We start from the raw sequence: 18,350 nt of genomic DNA on the forward strand, positions 1-18,350 counted from the left end.
TAAGTGTTTGTGCCACCAGGAAGAAGAGGTTTTCAGGCCCGGGGCTGGGGAAGTGGGCAATATAACCCGGTTCAGCAGCCTATATGAACATTATGGTAGAGTTGGACTAGTCAGTAATATTAGCTGGCTGCTTTTTCTTGTGTTGTTGATCTTACTTAATGTTTGCCTGTTGTTGTTCATGGGCAAATTTTTGATAATGAGTCATATAATCTTAACATATGTACACTTTTATGACTGACATCGCTTTAAATTGCATAAATGCCCATTTCTAAGTTTGCTGGTGATCATGCTGGATTAAAAGTTAAGCGATCATCTAATTTATTTCAATGAATCATCTGTGAATCGATGAATGATTGTACAAAACTTCATGGCAATCCATCAAATGCCTGTCAAGATATTTGGGCCTTGCCAATAAAAATACATTAAACACAAACAAAGCAAAGATGTTTCTCCTCTTTATTGTCAGCGATAAGATGATAATAGTTGATAATTCGTCACATCAAACTGTGTCTGACAGCTCAAACATCAGTCGGGGACTTCTGTCTGAGCTCCATCCAGCTGTGGGTTGTACGGAGACGGTAGATTCCACATCCTGCTCCTAAATTGGACTCACCAAGTTACACAACAACATTTCCCTGCAGACACACACACACACACACACACACACACACACACACACACACACACACACACGGATGGCTATCCCCTGTAGGGTATATAAGTAGAAACAGAAGTCTCCAAAGTCGGATCAGCAGCAGCAGCAGCAGCAGCAGCAGCAGCAGACCGACTCCAACCAACAGCAGCTTGTCTCTCCAGCTTAATTTTGAGGTGAGTCCGCTCCGCATTCAAACTTTCTGCACAGGTATGAAAGTTGTATTCAGAAGTACGAGTTCTGCTTCGGTGCAAATAGATTTATCGCACAGAAACTCCTCAGCAGCTTGGAAACTTTGCTTTGTTTATATCTTCCAGATGAATTTGAAACATTCTGAAACCGTTGTGCAAAGCTCAAACACTTGTACTTCACTATATATGTTTTGATGTAACGTCTGCATTATTCTCATTGTCTCTACTTGAGTGTTATTAGTAGTAACAGCAACAATGGACAGAGATTCAGGGGTTATTACCTGAATATTATAGTTGCTGTGGTAGTATGAAATGCATTTATTTGTCTTTAAAACATATATTATACATGCAAAACTCATTCCATTTAACTAAAGTTTTTACTTGACAGAGAGTTTTACAGGGAGCACAAAAACCTCCCCAGGCTCAGTTATACTAGTAAACCTGAGTGGAGGTTTTCTCCTGTGTCAGCATTTGCCAAACTTGTGTTAAACACATGTGTGTGTTTGTGTGCATGTAACAAGTGTGTCAGACATGGAAAAAGTTGCAACAGCATGAAGAAACTAAATGCAACTTCAATGCAGTTTTGACACCCTTGTGCTGTACTTGTGTATTAAAAAAGTAAATATTGTACATTGTATTGTATTTCTCCAATACAACATTAAAATACTACACCTATGCTAATGTATCTGTGACAATAACCCATATTTCTAATAGTATAGTGCAGTAGTTCAACAGCTTTTCTGCAGAATTGTAATAATACCAAGTAAAGGTCTGAATAGGTCTTCACCTCTACTCATATACAACGAGTACAGCTTGCTTTAACATGAATCTTGTAGGTTATCTAAGACTTGTCAGTCTGAAATCACTAACTTGTATATTCAACTTTTAGGATTATGTAATGTCATAGTGGTGGAAGAAGTACTTAGATCCCTTACTTATTTAAAAGTAGTATTACAACATGTAAAGTTGTAAAAGTCCTGCATTCAAACTACAATTTTAGTCAAAGTACAAAGGTTTTGACATGGAAATATACTTAAAGTATTCAAAGTAAATACTTGTGCTGCAGAAAATCTAGAACATTTACTTTATATTTTATGATTTTGTCTAATCTTTTTTTGTTTTACCTCTGTGGGAAATGATTCATAGACACCAGAAACACGACAAGGGACCCCAACCCTGACCTAAAGTCTGAACCTAGAAAGCTCCTCACGTGTTTTATGTAAAATATGAACCTTAAAGTGTCATGTAGTAAAAACAATGTCATATAAAGTAGAATATACTTAAATTGTTCTTAGTTACTTTCATGCACTGTGCTGCCGTCTGCCCATTTGACCCTCTGCCAGGCTGCAGATGGTAAGCATGTCTATCTGTGCCACTGGTGGTTAAAGTGAAAACAGAGCGTTCACTGTGTTAAACGATGACTCATGCAGCTAAAACTAATTTCTCTCCTCAACTGGCACACGCCCAAATTATGCAACAGTGAGTCTTATTCTCAGGCAGGTGTTTGTACCACTGTGCACGCCCCCGCTCGCATCCTATGAAAACAGATGTTGTGTATTTAATGGTTAAATCAGCCTCACCGCATGCTTACATAATCATCATGGCAGTGACTTCCCAGATCTGCAGGTTTTAGGTAGACCCCATGTGGGCTGAAGGGTTGATGTACGTTCAGTGTCATGTTTTGTGGATTTCATGAGTCATTCTGAATACATGTTTGGGTGCTCACACCCCGGGCTAACTTTGAGCCTTAGTGGTCAGTCGTGTTTTTTGTTTTTTTGTTTTTTTTATTGTTTTTACCTTTATGAACTCTTTTGAATTACTTTTAACTTGCATTGTGGAGGTACTAACAGTATGTTCACTAATAACTCCCCTACCATGCTTCTGTTTTTCTTTAAATTACAGCATCACTTCTGGGCTGCACCTAATACTTTCCCTATTACTGATCATTAATCTGTTTTTCTTAATTAACAGATAAATTATTTGGTCTATAAAATGTCAGAAAACACTGAAAATGTCTTTAGTTTCCTTGATTTGTTCCATGAATGGTTAAATTACAATCATAAAGAGACAAAAAAAAAGTAAATATTTATGTGAAACTACAACATAAAGAGACAAAAAAAAAGTAAATATTTATGTGAAACTACAACAGTTTGTCCAAAAAGGACCAATAGGAGTAGTATATTTATTTGCATACACACTTCAATAATAAATATAACTTCTATAATCCCTGTTAATACCCCTCTATCAGTTATTTTATATAAAAAGTATTTTATTAATTATTCAATTGGTTGGTTCCAGTCTGACTGCAAGCAATGTTAGGTAATAGGAATATAACATGAATAGTCCCAGTGGATATTTATATTTATTTATATTCCTGTATATTTTATGTCATCTTGACATTCATAACCATTTGAAACAAAAGATGACTCAGTGTGGTTTCCCTCCATGGCTCAGTTAATTACCAGTTATAACAAGTTGTACATTTGTTTTTTAGTAAACATGATTAATGCTCAGTGTTACGGCTTTCTGCAACCACAAAATACAATATTTGTGAAGTGGAAATAAAACCAGCATCTTACAGGAAGGGGAGTGACTGTCCTCCACCCAGCCCACAAACACACATGGTAGTGGTTTCTATGTGTGTGCTGTTGTCGATTTTCGCCATTCGCAAGCTTTAATATTTTTACGAGCTTTGCTTTTCAATTTGAAAATATTTCCCTCTTGAATAAAAAGGGCAAGGACACACTCTCTCTCTATTTTGTGTTTCCAATTTTTCCACAGATGTAAAGCAGATGGGTTTGAAAATGGCTCACTCACCACACAGGAATTAGGAGAGCACGAGGGGAATTCAGCCTTTAGAAACTGCAGAGAGGACAACTTAAATGGGGATATTTTAAATGTGAAGTCAAATCTGTGGAGGCTGCTGCCACCTCTTATAAAAAAAAAATAAAAAAAAAAATTCAATTCACGTTTGATTTTACTGTAAAATATGTCTGAGTTATTTCAAATATATCCAAACTAACATGGGAATAATCTATTTGCTTTCAATCCACTCTCATCTTTCAGTCTTGTGAAGGATCATCCTGAACCGTCACCACTATGTCTGATGAAATCGTCACTCCGACTCCCTCTCCCTCTCCTTCTGCCCCTCCTGTTCCCACCGGACCACCTCCCAAGGTGACGAACCGTGGCCGCACCGCAGTTCCCATCGCCAGCTCCAACTCTGACACAACTGATGTACCCGAGTTTGAGCCATTTGGTGCACCGGGCCCAAGAGGATTTCCACCTCTGACTGGTGAGATGTGAAACATCATCAAAGTTTAATAATGTCTAATATTTTGTCACTAACTTAACATTTTATTATTCTAAGTTGATTCACCTGAATATTTCTATCATGTTTTCTGACCACTTCAGAACTTTTAAACATGAGTTCCTCTGACTTTGTCCTTTGACGTGAGTTCACTCAAGTTTTTAAATTAAGTTTTAATGAAATATAATGAGCATATTGCCTAGCATGCATTGTTTGAAGAACAAGCCTTTTAAAGCTGCTATGTCCTCTTAACAATAAGCTCCTATAGAATGAAAGATAAAAGTTATTTGTCTCTCAATAAAGCAGAATTGAAGAGCAGTGTGTCTGTTGGAGAAGATAAGGTCTTTTTCCCGACAGTGACCAAGTTTCCAGTAGTTTTTGCACATGACTGACACATGAATGACGTCCAACCAAGATTAAAGACTGCTCACTTCGTCTTGTCGCTTCACCCTGTGTCATTGCCAAAGAGCTGCACAGTGGGAGATATCCAGATATGACGGGAATTTATGAAAGCATTGACTGGAATATCTGGGGCAGATTAAAGTACAACATCAAAATGATAAGTTTACAACTGTTGACTTAGAGAGAAATGGTCTACACCACTGAGCAATTCTCCAACTAAATTTCACTTGCAAACACCTCATTGGATTCACAGTCATGTTGCTAATGAGGCAGTGGTGTGAGCAGACTCTGTACAGGAGCAAACAGGGTTAAGGTTTGGTTTTGCCCCAACTCCCAATGAGAGTGGCAACTGAAGTAACCACATTATTATCTGAGCTAACCAGAGTGTGGCCCTCTGGTCTAGTAACAGTAAATGTTCAAGTTGCTGTATTTCTTTTTTTCTCTGTGCATTCAGAGTTTCTCGACATCTGGGATGTCAACATGATAAAGCGTCCAGATGAGATCAACAGGAAGCAACATCACACCGTGTTGTACAACTCGGATAATCTCATCGTCCGTCGAGGACAAGAGTTCCAGATCAAGATCACCTTCAATCGCCCCTACAAACCTGCTGAAGACAAGTTTGCTCTGGAGTTTGCCATTGGTGAGCCGAGCATCATGTAGTCTTAATGGTCTTGTGGGGAAATCTACTTTGTGAAAAGTCAGATGTATTTTTGCATGAAAACTTTCCTTAGTGTTAGAAGTAAAACTATGACTGCACAGTAAGAAATAAGAGAGGAAACTAAAGCAAGATTAACCCATGAAGGCTACTTTGTTGGCTGGTGGTACAAGATGGTTGGATACACGCAGCTGGCTGATTACCCAAATTACTTCACCAGCTAACATGACCCTAAAACACAGTTAACCCTAGATTTCAAAGCACTGACCTTGCTCTTTAGAACTTGAAACTGCATTGTATAGACTTGAGTTCTTGCTATATACTTAGCATATAATTTTTATCATGTACTGGATTTTTGGTTACCTTTGTACATCTTACCCATGGTGTCACACAAGTCTTAAATCTGCCAATGTTCCATGGTCGCGCAGGTTCCAGCCCTCAGTTCAGCAAGGGCACCTATATTCCTGTATTCCCCACCAGTGAACGTCAGTCCACCTGGACTGGACGCATCATAAACACCAACGAAAACATGGTCACCATGGGTATCACTCCTTTGGCAAGCTGCATTGTTGGAAAGTACAACATGTACGTTGCTGTGATGACGCCCTTCGGCATCCGTAGGACCAGACGGGACAGCAGCAGAGATCTCTACATCCTCTTCAATCCATGGGTGGCAGGTCAGTTTAAGTTTCTTGACGATTTTTTGGCATTTTACTGGCTTTTGTCACATCATCATAAATCATAAATATCCACGTGAACTGTTGTTTTTTCCTCAGATGATGCCGTGTTTCTGGATGATGAGAGAGAGAGGGACGAGTGTGTGATGACTGAAATGGGGATCATCTACCACGGTGCACACGGCGACATCGCAGAGAGAGACTGGAACTATGGACAGGTGGTAGAAAGACAGATCGAGGACTTGAAGCCAAACTTTTAGAAAAAGATTTTGACTTGTGTTTTTTTTTCTAGTTTAACTATGGAGTCCTGGATGCCTGTCTGTACATCATGGACAGGTCTGACATGCCAATCACCAACAGAGGAGACCCCATAAAGGTGACCAGAAAGGCCTCTGCTATGGTGAGAAAACATTTTTGGACATGCCCTAAAACACATGAAACAGATACAGTCAAACTGTGCAGTACAAGTTTGGATAACTCTAAAATCTGCTCTTTGTTGTACTCAGATGAACTCTCGTGATGATGAAGGAGTGCTGGTGGGGAACTGGAGTGGCGACTACACCTACGGTGTGGCACCCACTTCCTGGACTGGCAGTACAGAAATCCTGACTACCTATGCCAGCAGCAAGATGCCTGTCGCTTATGCTCAGTGCTGGGTCTACGCTGCCGTCTTCAACACCTGTGAGATTTTAACTGAATCCAAGTAGTGCTTTCCAAGGTCATAATGATAAAATGATATGTAAAGACGAGAAAGGGAAGTCATAAGGATATGGCAAAGAGCTGAACTTTAACTAGCCATCATATGCAACATACTGTAAGTCGGAAAGGCGACTGATTTCTGTCCTTGCTGGTCTGTGTAGTCTTGCGTTGTTTGGGCATCCCATCGCGGGTCGTTACCAACTACTACTCCGCTCATGACAATGATGGAAACCTGAGAACTGACATCATCCTGGATGACACCGGCAGAATCGACCGCAATCGCACCAAAGACTCTATCTGGTAACACGTCTTCTATGTAGCCTAACATTTTACAGAGACATTGTAACATTTGGCTTGTTTTTGAGCTGCTGGTAGTGTGGTGGTGAAGGAATTATACTGCTGGTCCATCAGTCCATCCAACACTGATCCACAGAACAATATCTCAGCAACTAGTAGTGATATTGTCGTGAAATCTGGTATAGTCCCCAGAGGATGAATCTTAATGAGTTTGGTTACCCATAGCCTCTTTTGAATCATCCCCAGTAAACTGACTGTGCAAGATGGTTTGGTACACAATACTTTTTCATCGAGAAAAGACATTCATTGTTTTTCTTTAACAAAATAAATCATCTTCAGTTCTGATATAAGTGATGCTAGAGACCCTAGAGGATGAATCCTAATATTCTTGATGACTTCCTGACCTCTTTAATAGTCAGAAATGTACAATGTCTGCCATTGTCATTGTCAGGAACTACCACTGCTGGAATGAGTGCTTCATGACCAGGCCAGACCTTCCACCTGGCTTTGGAGGCTGGCAGGTTGTGGATGCAACACCACAGGAGACTAGTGATGGTAAATAATATGAAATAATGGCTGTCTTTATAATAATTGTTTGTGGGTGATTGGTCCTATTAATTGAAATTGACATCCATTTATTTATAGAGAAAACCCAACAAATGTGATTGGTTGTTGTTAATCTCTTCCCTTTATCCATAAAGGCATGTACAGGTGTGGTCCTGCATCAGTCCAGGCCATCAAACATGGGCACACATGCTACCCATTTGATGCTGCCTTTGTGTTTGCTGAGGTGAGTCTTTTCTCCATTGGGGCTCCTCTCCAGATCAGTTCAGCTCAGATCTAAGCCAGTGTTTTTTTAAAGATAATTTCTGTCTTTCTCTGTACAGGTCAACAGCGATGTGGTGTTTTATTCCCGGAGTAGAGATGGGACTTTGGAGCTAGTCAAAGTGAACCCAACTCATGTAGGCCGCTTGGTTTTGACTAAAACACCAGGAGATGTGTCTCGCCGTGACATTACGGATCAATACAAGTTTCCTGAGGGTCAGTGTCTACATGCAACACACATTGAAGTTTTTAAAAGAATCAGCCATCACAACAAAAATGTTTAAAGAATATAAATGCATACATTTATCCTGGATATGGTGTCATAATGAAAAACAGACAGTCAGGCTAGTACAAAGTTAATTTGGGATGATGATGTTGGCGGTGCATTGTGGCACCAGAGGACCAGCCATGTGCCCATATGTGGCTGCCAGATTTGGCAAGGTTTTTTGGGGTATGGACTTTGGCCCTTTTGTCTGGAAATCAGCCCCAGTTGGCATCATTCTGGCTTGGTTTGGACCAAAGTTGGCACATGGAAAAGGACCAGAATACTTCTGGTTCTTCGTTTACCACAAATTTCACAACAAGGATTTTATCTGCATTAAGCATTTTGTCCTTGTGGAACTAGGAATAGTTTTTTCAAGTAAAGAAAAAGTCCTGATTTTCCCAAACATGCAGATAATCAGGAAGGTAAAAACCTGTGAGCAAAAACTAGAACAAACATTGACTGATAATATATTTCAATATTTTAATCTAGGTAGTACCGAGGAGCGGACCACTCTGGAAAAAGCAGAGGAGTATGGCTGTAAACGAGAGAAGTCCAACCTTCCTGAGGCTGACGTGGATCTGGTCCTGCCTACCCTGGAGGTCAGTGTGGGCGACGACTTCGAGCTGAACATGGAGTTCATAAATCGCAGTGACGAACGCCGCGTCGTGGATGCCTACATCAGCGGGAGCGTGGTGTATTACACCGGAGTCACCAGCTCTGAGTTCCTGTTAAGGAGTCCCAGGGTGACAATTGGCCCAAACAAAAGTGAGCGATGAGTTAATTTATTTATTTGTATCAAAATCACATAAAACCAACAATAATACAGCAATACTCACAAGTATTTATGTGAACTTCTCCAGGTGTGAAGGAGTTGGTGGTGGTTGAGTCAAAGAGCTACATGAAGCATCTTGTTGAACAGGCCAACCTCCATTTCATTGCTACTGGAAAGATCAAGGAGACCGGCCAGATCGTCACCGCCATGAAAGTCGTCCCCCTGCACAATCCCAAACTCACAGTCACGGTCTGAAATGATGCTTGTAATCATACTCACAGCCAATGAATGCATGACCTTGGCTTGGCAGACAGTGTTTTGTTTAAGGAAATAAAGTTTTGTAAGTGGATTTGTCACGTTTGTTTCTCTAATGACCAAGTCTTTTGTTATTTCAGGTGTCTGAGGGAGGTAAAGTGAGTGAAGAGATGACCGTGACTGTGCAGTTTAAAAACCCCTTCTCCTTCGACCTGGAGGGCGTCTACATTCGCATGGAAGGTCCCGGTATCCTGATGCCCAAGTTCAAATATTACAGGTGAGCTTAGTGCAGAAGTGGAATAGATGTCTGTGCGTGTCTAATAATGTTTCAGTTAGATCCTTAATTGAGTGTTTTTTATGTGTTTGACTATGAAACCAAAAATCATCACTGTCCTAACTATAACTCTGTTGGTTTCAGTCTGATCCCAGCAGGCTCCTCCCTGACCTGGACCGAGTTTTTCACCCCGCACAGGGCTGGCAGCACCAGGATGATCGCTATCCTGGACTGCCCTGCTCTCAGGCAGGTCCAAGGCCAGGCGTCTCTCACCATTGAGCCCTGAGGATCTTTGCAGGATCACTGATGCCCAAACGTCATTCAACTTACTTACTTACTTACTTACACTTCAGCCCAAATATAGGCGTATAACATAGTTGTGTATCTGTAGGTTTGCTACAAGTGTAGCTTCAGCATTTATGACGACAATTGTGATCTCTTAGGTCTAAAAAAAATGTGGTAATTTCTAAAACTGCATGTTTAAATAGAGGCTAATCAACACATTTTTTTTTTACATCAAACATTTTGACAGATAAATAGCAACTAATCGAGGGTGAGAAAGTATATTATATACACAACTTCACAGTGAGCATGGTTGTTTCTGAAATCTATTCCTAAATCAATCATTTATTACTTCTTATATAATAGGACAACAGATTTCGAACGTTAATAAATTTGCGTAATTTTGACAATTACACATCTATGAAATAGAAATACGATGCACTACATTGTGGGAAAGAAAGTTGGAAACATGCCATGGATACTAGTTGTTTAGTTTCATTGTGAAATTTTAATCTATTATTGGCCAACAGGGGGCAGAATTACCCAAAACCACCAGACATATTATTTTATAGTCACACACAGCAACAGTATAAGCCCACTGCAGTTGTTATCTAGTGGCCTAATGTCTTTAAATCCAATATTCTCTCTTTTTTACTCAGTTCAATTCACAATCGTCTTCTCAGAAAAATATCTGGATCATTATTTGTTAAAACTTCAGTTGTATTCACCAGCTTGTTTCTGCATTGTTTGTCTGCTGCTTTGTAGGTAATTTAGTGAGTCTACCAGAGATGGATTTTGGGAAAATGGCTTTCAGCAGTTGCTAGAAACAGGGTTGATTAGAGAAGAGCTAAAGAGAACGTACAGGCTGAGTAGATCTGCAGAGTTGAGTGATAACTGGTGGATATGAGATATGAGAAATTTGACGCTTGATATACAAAATATTGATCGATGAACCTAACTTTTGAAATGTATCTGGAGTATCAGTGTTTCTGCTTGAGAACTGCAAAGAGCTCTTTCCACCTCTTTCTTCAATCTATAAAATCTGTTTCTTCAAAATTACAAATATCAACCAAATAAAAGATTTCTTAAACTTAAAGTTTGTGTTTATGTGAGTCTGTGGTGAAAGTCTAAAACTTCACAGTGACACCATCAATGATCAAATTTTATTAATGTTCAGATCGGTAAAGCAATGACTTTCAAAACAAATCACTTAAAGCAACATTGTGTAACTTTTCTACCTTAAAATAACATACATGTCTCATTAATGCATGTTACTGACTAAACTTCTTCCCCGGAGTTTCTGTGCTCTCTCGTCTTTGATTTGATTTTTTCCAAGCAAACACACAAGAATAAGGATGTTTGTCCAAATTGGCATCACCTCTGTTGATTACATCACTTAAAAACATTTGCATTGCTTCCTCTTTAAACGTTTCATATAAAGAAGAACAGAATAGACATCGTTTAACCTGCTCACCTACCCAACTGCCAAGCCTGTCCTCCAGGGCTGTTCTGGTGACTGATGTTGGACTGCCATCTAGTGATCTAGTGTGGTTGAACAACTTGGTGCTCCCTGATCGGAGCTTTTTACCAACTCCTTGCTTTCTTCTTGAAGAGTCTTTAGTCTGCTTGTAGGTAGTCTCGTGGGTTTATCGGGATTTCGTGAAATTGTCTTTCTGCAGCTGCTAAAAACAATGCTGGCTTGCGAAGAGCTAAAGAGAATTAAAAAGCTTAGTAGATCTGCAGAGCTGAATGCTGTTTCATTTGATATACAAAATACTGATCAGTGAACTTAACTTTTGAAAAGTATCTGGAGTATCAATGTTTCGGCTTCAGAACTGTGAAGAGCTCTTTCCACCTATTTCCTCAATCTATAAAAATCTGTTGAAAATTGTTAAAATGTAAATAAGAAAGTGACACTATCAATGATGTACCAAATTTTATAAAGTTTCAGGCTTCCATGGCTTCCCAAACACAAAATCAGACATAAATTGACACATAAAGCAGCATGATGCAACTTTTTCAACATAAAATAACAGATTTTAACTTGCAACAAATACATAATCCTTTAAGGCACTAAATTATTTCAAGTTTTCTTGTCCTCCAGCTTCTCTACCTCAACTCTCAGTGATTTACAGTGTATTGACGAACAGCAAACTTCTCTTAACTATAATTTACTAACGCTGTGGTGCAGGCAAACGCTGAGAGCTAAGAGGCTAAGAAGAGGAAGTGTAATGAATGAAATGCTGTTCGACTAGTAAGTAATGTTAGCTGGCTGTTATGTCTTGTGATGTTGTACTTTCTTGATGTTTGACTGCTTGCAAAATTGTTGACTCGGTAGTTTTTGATCATAAACAATGACATCATAACAAATACATGTGTACAACTGTGCATATTTATGACAGTGGTGTTGTACTCTGAAACCAAGGGTGCTAAGTGATGAAGAAGGGGGAAATCATTAATCATAAAACAGTAGCATACATCTTGTAATCTACAGAAATAAAGTCCATAAGTAAACATCCTCAATGAGGAATTACCTAAATTACCCTGCAGAAGTACAGCACTTTGTGAGCAGTACAACAGTATAATAATTATGTTATCATGGCAGATAATGATGCCATAAAATATTATAATTATTATATACATCATCCTCATAGTCCTACTTGAAGGTGATGAGGTAGTCTGGGTATGCTTGGTTATCATGAAACACCACATACATGCTAGGGTTGTTTATTCTGTTCACAACACTGTCGTAGCGGTCATCAGACTGTAGGGCATTGCGAGGTGGAGGAACCTTCATGCTGCTTGTGCCCTGAGTGTAGAGACCAGTCAGGACTCGGGCCACAAACATTAACTGAGTACCATCAAAAGCTGGCCTGGAGTAGGTGGGGCTGGCTGAGTAACTGGCCTTTACTGCAAAGTAGGTTCCAAGTCCATATGAAGTTGCTGATGATAAATGGAAAAAGGGAAATAAGTATTCATATCTAAACAACAGTACGTTTTTTTTCCAGATACTACACTGCCTAAGCAATGAACACATTACTTTGAATTACTCCTAAAGATCTTTACCGTTCTGCCCAGCAAAGCGCCTGTTGAACCCAGTTTTCATGATGGAGTCACAGTTGTCCTCGGTCGTCCCGTGGTACAGAAGCTTTTCACCTGCTCCACCTTCCTGTTTGTTCTTATCAGAAAGGTTCTTCTTCTGCACTTCATAGGCGCGTCGCAGATGAACATTCTGCAAGCGCTCGATCTGTCGAGAAAAAACATATGTATGTAAAGATATAGAAGTTCCATTTATCTAGATGAAAGCTATTAGGTTTCTCCACACCTTCATTACAGTCTTGGAGACAGTTCGTTTGAAGGCCTCCTTCACTGTCCGGTACTCTTGAGAAGAAGGCTGCAGTACAACCACCTTCAGATTTTCATCATCAGCCATGTTGTCCCAGTACAGAGGAAAAGTGAAGTCTGCACAAAGTTGGAAGTCAAATTTTCTGTTTTTACATGATAAATTTTCATCAAGAACCATCTTCTCACCTGACAGATTCACAAGTCGTTTCAGCTTCGCCGTGACAAATCCCATTATTCTTGTGGCCTCAAACTTCTGAAGATCCACCCTCCACTTGATGCCCTGTGCATCCTCTATCCCTCCTGCTACGTCTTTGTTTTCCAGGTTGTGATTGGCTGTTTTGGGGAGTCTCTGCCAGTTGCCGTTATGTCCCAAGATGCACCAAGCCACACGGGTGTACAAATCCTCCTCCTTTCTGACTCTCATCTCTCTTCTGAGAGAGCCTTGCAGAAAGACATTAATCATCTGCATCACCTGGTTGACCCCATCTTTTAACCCACTCACTGTAAGACTGCCCTGGCCTGATTGGTCCATCTGCATGCATAGACCCTGGGTCTTCACCAGCTGCTTCAGATCTTCCATGTCGTCCGCAGTGAGGCCTGCCAGCTCCTCCTTTTTGAAGGTTTGAGCGGAGCACTGAGCCTGATACAGTTCCTTCAGCTTTGTCATGGCATCGTCAACATCTTTTCTGGAGAGACCCAGGAACAGGAAGACGGACTGATTACTTGTGGAGGTGGTATGGAGGGTGCCTGAACTCACAGATGAAGGCGGCTGTTGTTGTTTTTGTTGTACCTGAGGCAACTGAGGCACTGACACTGCAAGGTACGTCAACAGACAACAATCAGTAAAACTTTCCAATAAAATAAGACATTCTTCAAGCAAACACCAAAGAAGAAGGATGTTTGTGAAAATTGGCATCACCTCTGTTGATTACAGCAGTTGAAAACATTTGCATTGCTTCCTCTTTAAATGCCAAAAAGACGTTGATCTTGATCAGGACGAGGTGGATGTCAGTGAGAAAGTTAAGTGAAGTGGTCGACGTGGCAGTCTTGACTCCTCGGAGGATGGCACTTGCCACAACACCGGGGTCCAACCCACCAGCTCCTGCAGAAATGGTTTAAATTTTTACTGGAAGAATTAAAACTTCAACAACAAACTTGATATTAGGTGTTTGTGGTTTTATTCTATTTAGAAAGTCTTACAAAATACTTACCAGCACAGATGGCAGGAATGGCCACGGACTCGAGTTCAGATGTTTCACAATATTCAATGACGTCACAAACCAATTGTTCAATGATACCTGCATCCTTGTGTCCATTAACATGTAAAATGGCTTCGCAGGGGAAATATCCAGGATGGGATGCAAAACTCTGGCCTCGATTCACAATTGCTACATAAAAAACACAACACAGACAGTGTAAGTAAGAAGAAGTAAAGAATGTGTATGTCTAGCATGTCCTCTTACCTGCTTTGAGTTCAGCCACCACCTCTGGTCCAGCTACAGTTAAGATGTCTTTGCAGACGCCATCTGCAAATAAAGATGATATTTGTAAAAGAACAACACTTAGAAGTCTACAGCCCAGCTAGCAGCTTTGTGAGACTGTAATTAGGTACAGTGGTGCTTTGATCTAAATGCTAACATGAGCAGATAAAATAATTTTGCACAAATACAAGTTGTGAATCCTCCTGTGTGCATTCAATTATATCGAGACCCAACTGATTCCCACCTTTCTGAAAATTTCTGAAGTTGGTCGTGTTCACAATAACGTCTGTAGTCTCATTAGTGATGTCACCAAACACCAGCTGTAGTTTAACCCCACTGCTCAATGTCATTGTGATGTCATCAACGTCACTCCTGAGGGACCTGAAGATGGCTGAAATGAAGAGCATGATGCAAATTCCTCACTGTATTTGTTATTTCAAGTAGTGGGGATATGACTCACCTTGGCCTCCCTGATTCATATGTATGCTGAGTTGCTTGTAGACATCATGATAGCACTGGAAATAAAGATACAAGCATTACACTTTCTCGTCAATAATGTATCTGACAAACCATTTACAACAGTTTCCCAAGTGTTGATATTCACCTCCTCAGAGTCAGGATAGTCTGGTTTAATGACAATGTGGATGTTGGAGAGAGACCCAGAGGATGCAGTCAATCCAAACTGACCAATGCTTTCAGTCAGCACTTGAATGGCTTCTCTCAGCGGGAACTTTAAAACAATTCCAGGTCCGATAACTGGAAAAGCCACCGAGCACAAGTGCTGCTGTACACAGAGGTCCAAACATCTCTTCAACCCATTGCTAAGTGCCTAGAAAAAAAACATAGTTTCATTCAACAAGTTCTCTTCAACATTTTTGAATCCACCACCAACTATTTTACTTCACCTGTACACTCTGCCCTCTGACTCCATCCCATGGCAAGCACTCAATGAAGAAGAGCTTGGAGCAGCCCAGAGATGAAGGTGCATCAACCTGCAGAACATCACCAGGGGCGAGAGTACATGTCGCTGCCATTGAGTCAAACTTTGACTTCAGTGCACTCCCTGCTCTTTTCAACAGACAATTACCAATTCTTGTTGAAGTTGGCTGGCTGCTGAGCATAGGGACCACCAACACATTCACCTGTTGAAATAATGTCAAATGATGTCAGTGTGAGTATTTCCTTGCTGCTGTATTCATGTAAGGTACTAGAGAAAATTGTCGAACCTGCTCATCCACCAAACTGCCAAGTTTGATCTCCAGGCTGGTCCTGTTGACTGCAATGCTCCGGGGAGAAGTTTGGAGCGTTCTGGGGGTAGGTATAGGTGTTACACCGGTGCTGGAGCTTTTCACATTTGGGGAGTTCAGACCTTGCTGTTCTCTGATAAGGACGTGACAGGAACTTTCTACCAGCTCCTTGCTCACTTTACCTTCTGCTTGGAAGTACTGCCGTGCCCCTGGTCCATCCAGAAACAATTTATCTAATAACAGACTGGATAGAGCTTTGCTTAATTCTGCCTGGACCTCCTTGACTAGACAGCGGGGGCCTGACACAACCACACAGGGGTACGGTACATGGGAAGGTTTTAAAGTCACCCTGTTCTGCTTCACATCAGTCATGCTTAAGAATTTATCGAAACAGTCAACCAGTTCAGGAAGTGGTAGTTTCAACAATTCTTGTGTCCCGACTTGGTTTATCTGGTACTCATGCAGAACCTCTTTGAGCTTGTCCACACTTTCACTGTAGCCCACCAGACGAACTTTGGTTGTTCCACTGGGTCCTGGGATGAAGCTGACGTCCACTCTCAGCTCAGGACAGTTTGCTTCATTCTTGGCTTTGATCATGATTTCTTTTACTCTGTCAAGATCTGGAGGCACAGCTGCAGCTCCCTGAAGCTCCACATTGGCCACACTCAGGTCTCTCAACACTACTGCCAAAGCCTCATCAAGGTCATCAGAGGACACACTGGACAGAACCAACTCTGACCCCAAATCTAGGGAAACCGGATTTCTAAAGCTCTGCTGGAAACAAGCCTGGTATTTGGAGATGGCGCCACTGGATGTTATAAAGGCTATTAAATCTGGAGGGAGGTTAACCCTCTTTTCCATAACCTTTTTCTTCGGTTCATCATGTTTTGGAGCTCCTGACTGCACCACATTTTCTGGGCCCTTCAAGATGATAGAGGACATCTGTGTTTATCATAATCATGAAATCATCAGCCAAGGTTTCTCAAAGGTTGTGGTGTAGTGGAAGGTATTCGCAGGTATACAGAGTTCACCTAGTTGTTTTTCAGTCAGCACTGAGTATTCCCACTTCTAAATCCACTCTGATCTTTCAGTTGTGTTTTTCTCTAGGATGGCAAAGGCATGACATAGTTGTCCAATTTTCTTAAGTTGATGGAGTAAGGAATAAGGAATACTTGGTTAAAAAAAAATGCATAATTATGTAGTCTGTGGCTCAGTATTTATTGCACCTCTTCTGTGTCTAATTTAGATTTCATATAGATTCTTAATCAAGTCATGTAACAATGTACAAATACTACTGGCCCAGTTTGGGTGCAGTCAAAGGGCGTGTTCCCTTGCTTGACATGCCACTTTAACAAACACATTTTAAACATAAATTAAGAGTTTACCCATTTCTCCAATCTCCACTACACCACTGGTATTGGGCTATATTCTCTCACCTGTGACTCACTAGTTTGACTGACGGTCAGTTGCAATTCACCAGAGGGAAAGGCGATGTTGTGAAACTTCCTCTGTAAAACTCTTTCCTGGTCTGTTGAATCAACGAAATCACACATTTAAACTAAAAATATAGTCACACTATTACTTATTTCAACTCAATTCCTTACCTTCTTTTTCCTTGAAACTAATTTTATAGGCGTTGTCTCCGATCTTTTCAATCATTCCACATTCACCTCCCCCAGAGTCTCGTTTTTTAAAAAAGTGTCACCTGATTTTGTTCTTCTCTCTGTCTGTCAGATCTCTCGCTTCAAAAAATAAATGATGTTGGTAATTATCCATTTCACCGGCTGTTCTGAACTTGAATAAAGTTTGGCACTTCTCAGTATGCCTGCGTCTCTGAAGTTGTCCTGTGCTTTCAGTTTCACTTTCATTTGACGGTAAATGTTGTGCTGCCTGATCAGTTACATATTAGCAGACTCCATATTACATAAAGCTTATATTTAGCTTTCTATCTCTATGTGGCTATCTAGTTATATATACACAGACATGGAAGAAGTAAATAGACCCCTTTAATTTGAATTTGAATGAAGGTGTCTATTTACTTCTTGTATGTCTGTGTAAATTCTCTGTACATAACAGTTTAATGTTGATGTTTACCTGTTTTATTTATGGCACACTGACTTAAACAAACAAGTAGAACAGAATAGACTTTATTTAACCTGCTCATCAACCCAACTGCTAGGCCTGTCCTCCAGGGTTGTTCTGGTGACTGACTCAGTTGTCATGTTTGTTTTGCTAGTGCTGATGTTGGACTGCCATCTAGTGATCTAGTGTGGTGGAGCAACTTGGTGCTCCCTGATTGGAGCTTTTTACCAACTCCTTGCTTTCTTCTTGAACTCCTGGTCCAGCTACATAGAATCAAAGTGTCTGATGACTGGCAGGACCTTTGTTTAAGTCTGCTTGTAGGTAGTCTAGTGGGTTTACCAGAGCTGGATTTCGTGAAATTGTCTTTCTGCGGCTGCTAGATCTGCAGTGTTGGGTGACAATTGTCTGTGAATATGAGATACGAGTGACCCATTTGATGCTGTTTTATTTGATACACAAAATACTGATCAGTGAACTTAACTTATGAAATGTACCTGATGTAGCAATGTTTCTGCTTGAGAACTGTAAAGAGCTCTTTCCACATCTTTCTTCAATCTATAAAAATCTGGTTCTTCAGAAATACAAATATTAACCAAATAAAGAAAGACTGACTCCATCAAAGATTTGGCAAATTTA

The 18,350-nt window shown here is 40.5% G+C and overlaps 2 protein-coding genes across 10 annotated transcripts in view; one reads left to right on the forward strand and one right to left on the reverse strand.

The window, feature by feature from the left end:
• The first annotated feature begins 673 nt into the window (after positions 1 to 673).
• Positions 674 to 10,655, forward strand: f13a1b (coagulation factor XIII, A1 polypeptide b). Its single transcript, XM_010753059.3, has 15 exons — positions 674 to 828; positions 3,910 to 4,138; positions 5,010 to 5,198; positions 5,642 to 5,890; positions 5,990 to 6,108; positions 6,183 to 6,290; positions 6,397 to 6,571; positions 6,751 to 6,889; positions 7,338 to 7,441; positions 7,588 to 7,676; positions 7,774 to 7,927; positions 8,466 to 8,741; positions 8,837 to 8,997; positions 9,144 to 9,280; positions 9,422 to 10,655. The coding sequence occupies exons 2-15, from the start codon at positions 3,943 to 3,945 to the stop codon at positions 9,561 to 9,563; spliced, it is 2,238 nt and encodes a 745-aa protein (XP_010751361.3). The 5' UTR covers positions 674 to 828; positions 3,910 to 3,942; the 3' UTR covers positions 9,564 to 10,655.
• Positions 10,656 to 11,481: 826 nt separating this feature from the next.
• LOC104936959 (poly [ADP-ribose] polymerase 14) overlaps positions 11,482 to 18,350 on the reverse strand; it is a 43,755-nt gene continuing 36,886 nt past the window's right edge. For 3 of the 9 annotated variants that reach the window (XM_027287867.1, XM_027287949.1, XM_027288106.1), the window contains exons 6-14: positions 14,846 to 14,900; positions 14,630 to 14,776; positions 14,368 to 14,430; positions 14,116 to 14,292; positions 13,824 to 14,006; positions 13,091 to 13,717; positions 12,885 to 13,021; positions 12,626 to 12,806; positions 11,482 to 12,502 (exon numbers count right to left, since the gene is read on the reverse strand). In XM_027287867.1, coding sequence (XP_027143668.1) covers positions 12,216 to 12,502; positions 12,626 to 12,806; positions 12,885 to 13,021; positions 13,091 to 13,717; positions 13,824 to 14,006; positions 14,116 to 14,292; positions 14,368 to 14,430; positions 14,630 to 14,776; positions 14,846 to 14,900 — 1,857 coding nt within the window. In that variant the 3' untranslated portion in view covers positions 11,482 to 12,215. Of the gene's footprint in view, positions 12,503 to 12,625; positions 12,807 to 12,884; positions 13,022 to 13,090; positions 13,718 to 13,823; positions 14,007 to 14,115; positions 14,293 to 14,367; positions 14,431 to 14,629; positions 14,777 to 14,845; positions 14,901 to 14,989; positions 15,215 to 15,290; positions 15,528 to 15,611; positions 16,554 to 17,068; positions 17,161 to 17,236; positions 17,505 to 18,350 lie in introns of those variants that run through there. The other 6 variants (XM_027288031.1, XM_027288199.1, XM_027288000.1 and 3 more) reach the window with 6 other exon arrangements.

The sequence above is a fragment of the Larimichthys crocea genome, chromosome I (assembly GCF_000972845.2).
Source record: "Larimichthys crocea isolate SSNF chromosome I, L_crocea_2.0, whole genome shotgun sequence".
Taxonomy (NCBI): Eukaryota; Metazoa; Chordata; class Actinopteri; family Sciaenidae; genus Larimichthys; species Larimichthys crocea.

What these genes read in the sequence shown, in the direction of transcription:
- f13a1b (XM_010753059.3), top strand. Translation starts at nt 3,943, where the DNA reads ATGTCTGATGAAATCGTCACTCCGACTCCCTCTCCCTCTCCTTCTGCC. An exon ending in ACCACAGGAGACTAGTGATG is followed by an intron (nt 7,442 to 7,587) that starts GTAAATAATATG and finishes TTATCCATAAAG; the next exon opens with GCATGTACAGGTGTGGTCCT. An exon ending in GACAATTGGCCCAAACAAAA is followed by an intron (nt 8,742 to 8,836) that starts GTGAGCGATGAG and finishes GAACTTCTCCAG; the next exon opens with GTGTGAAGGAGTTGGTGGTG.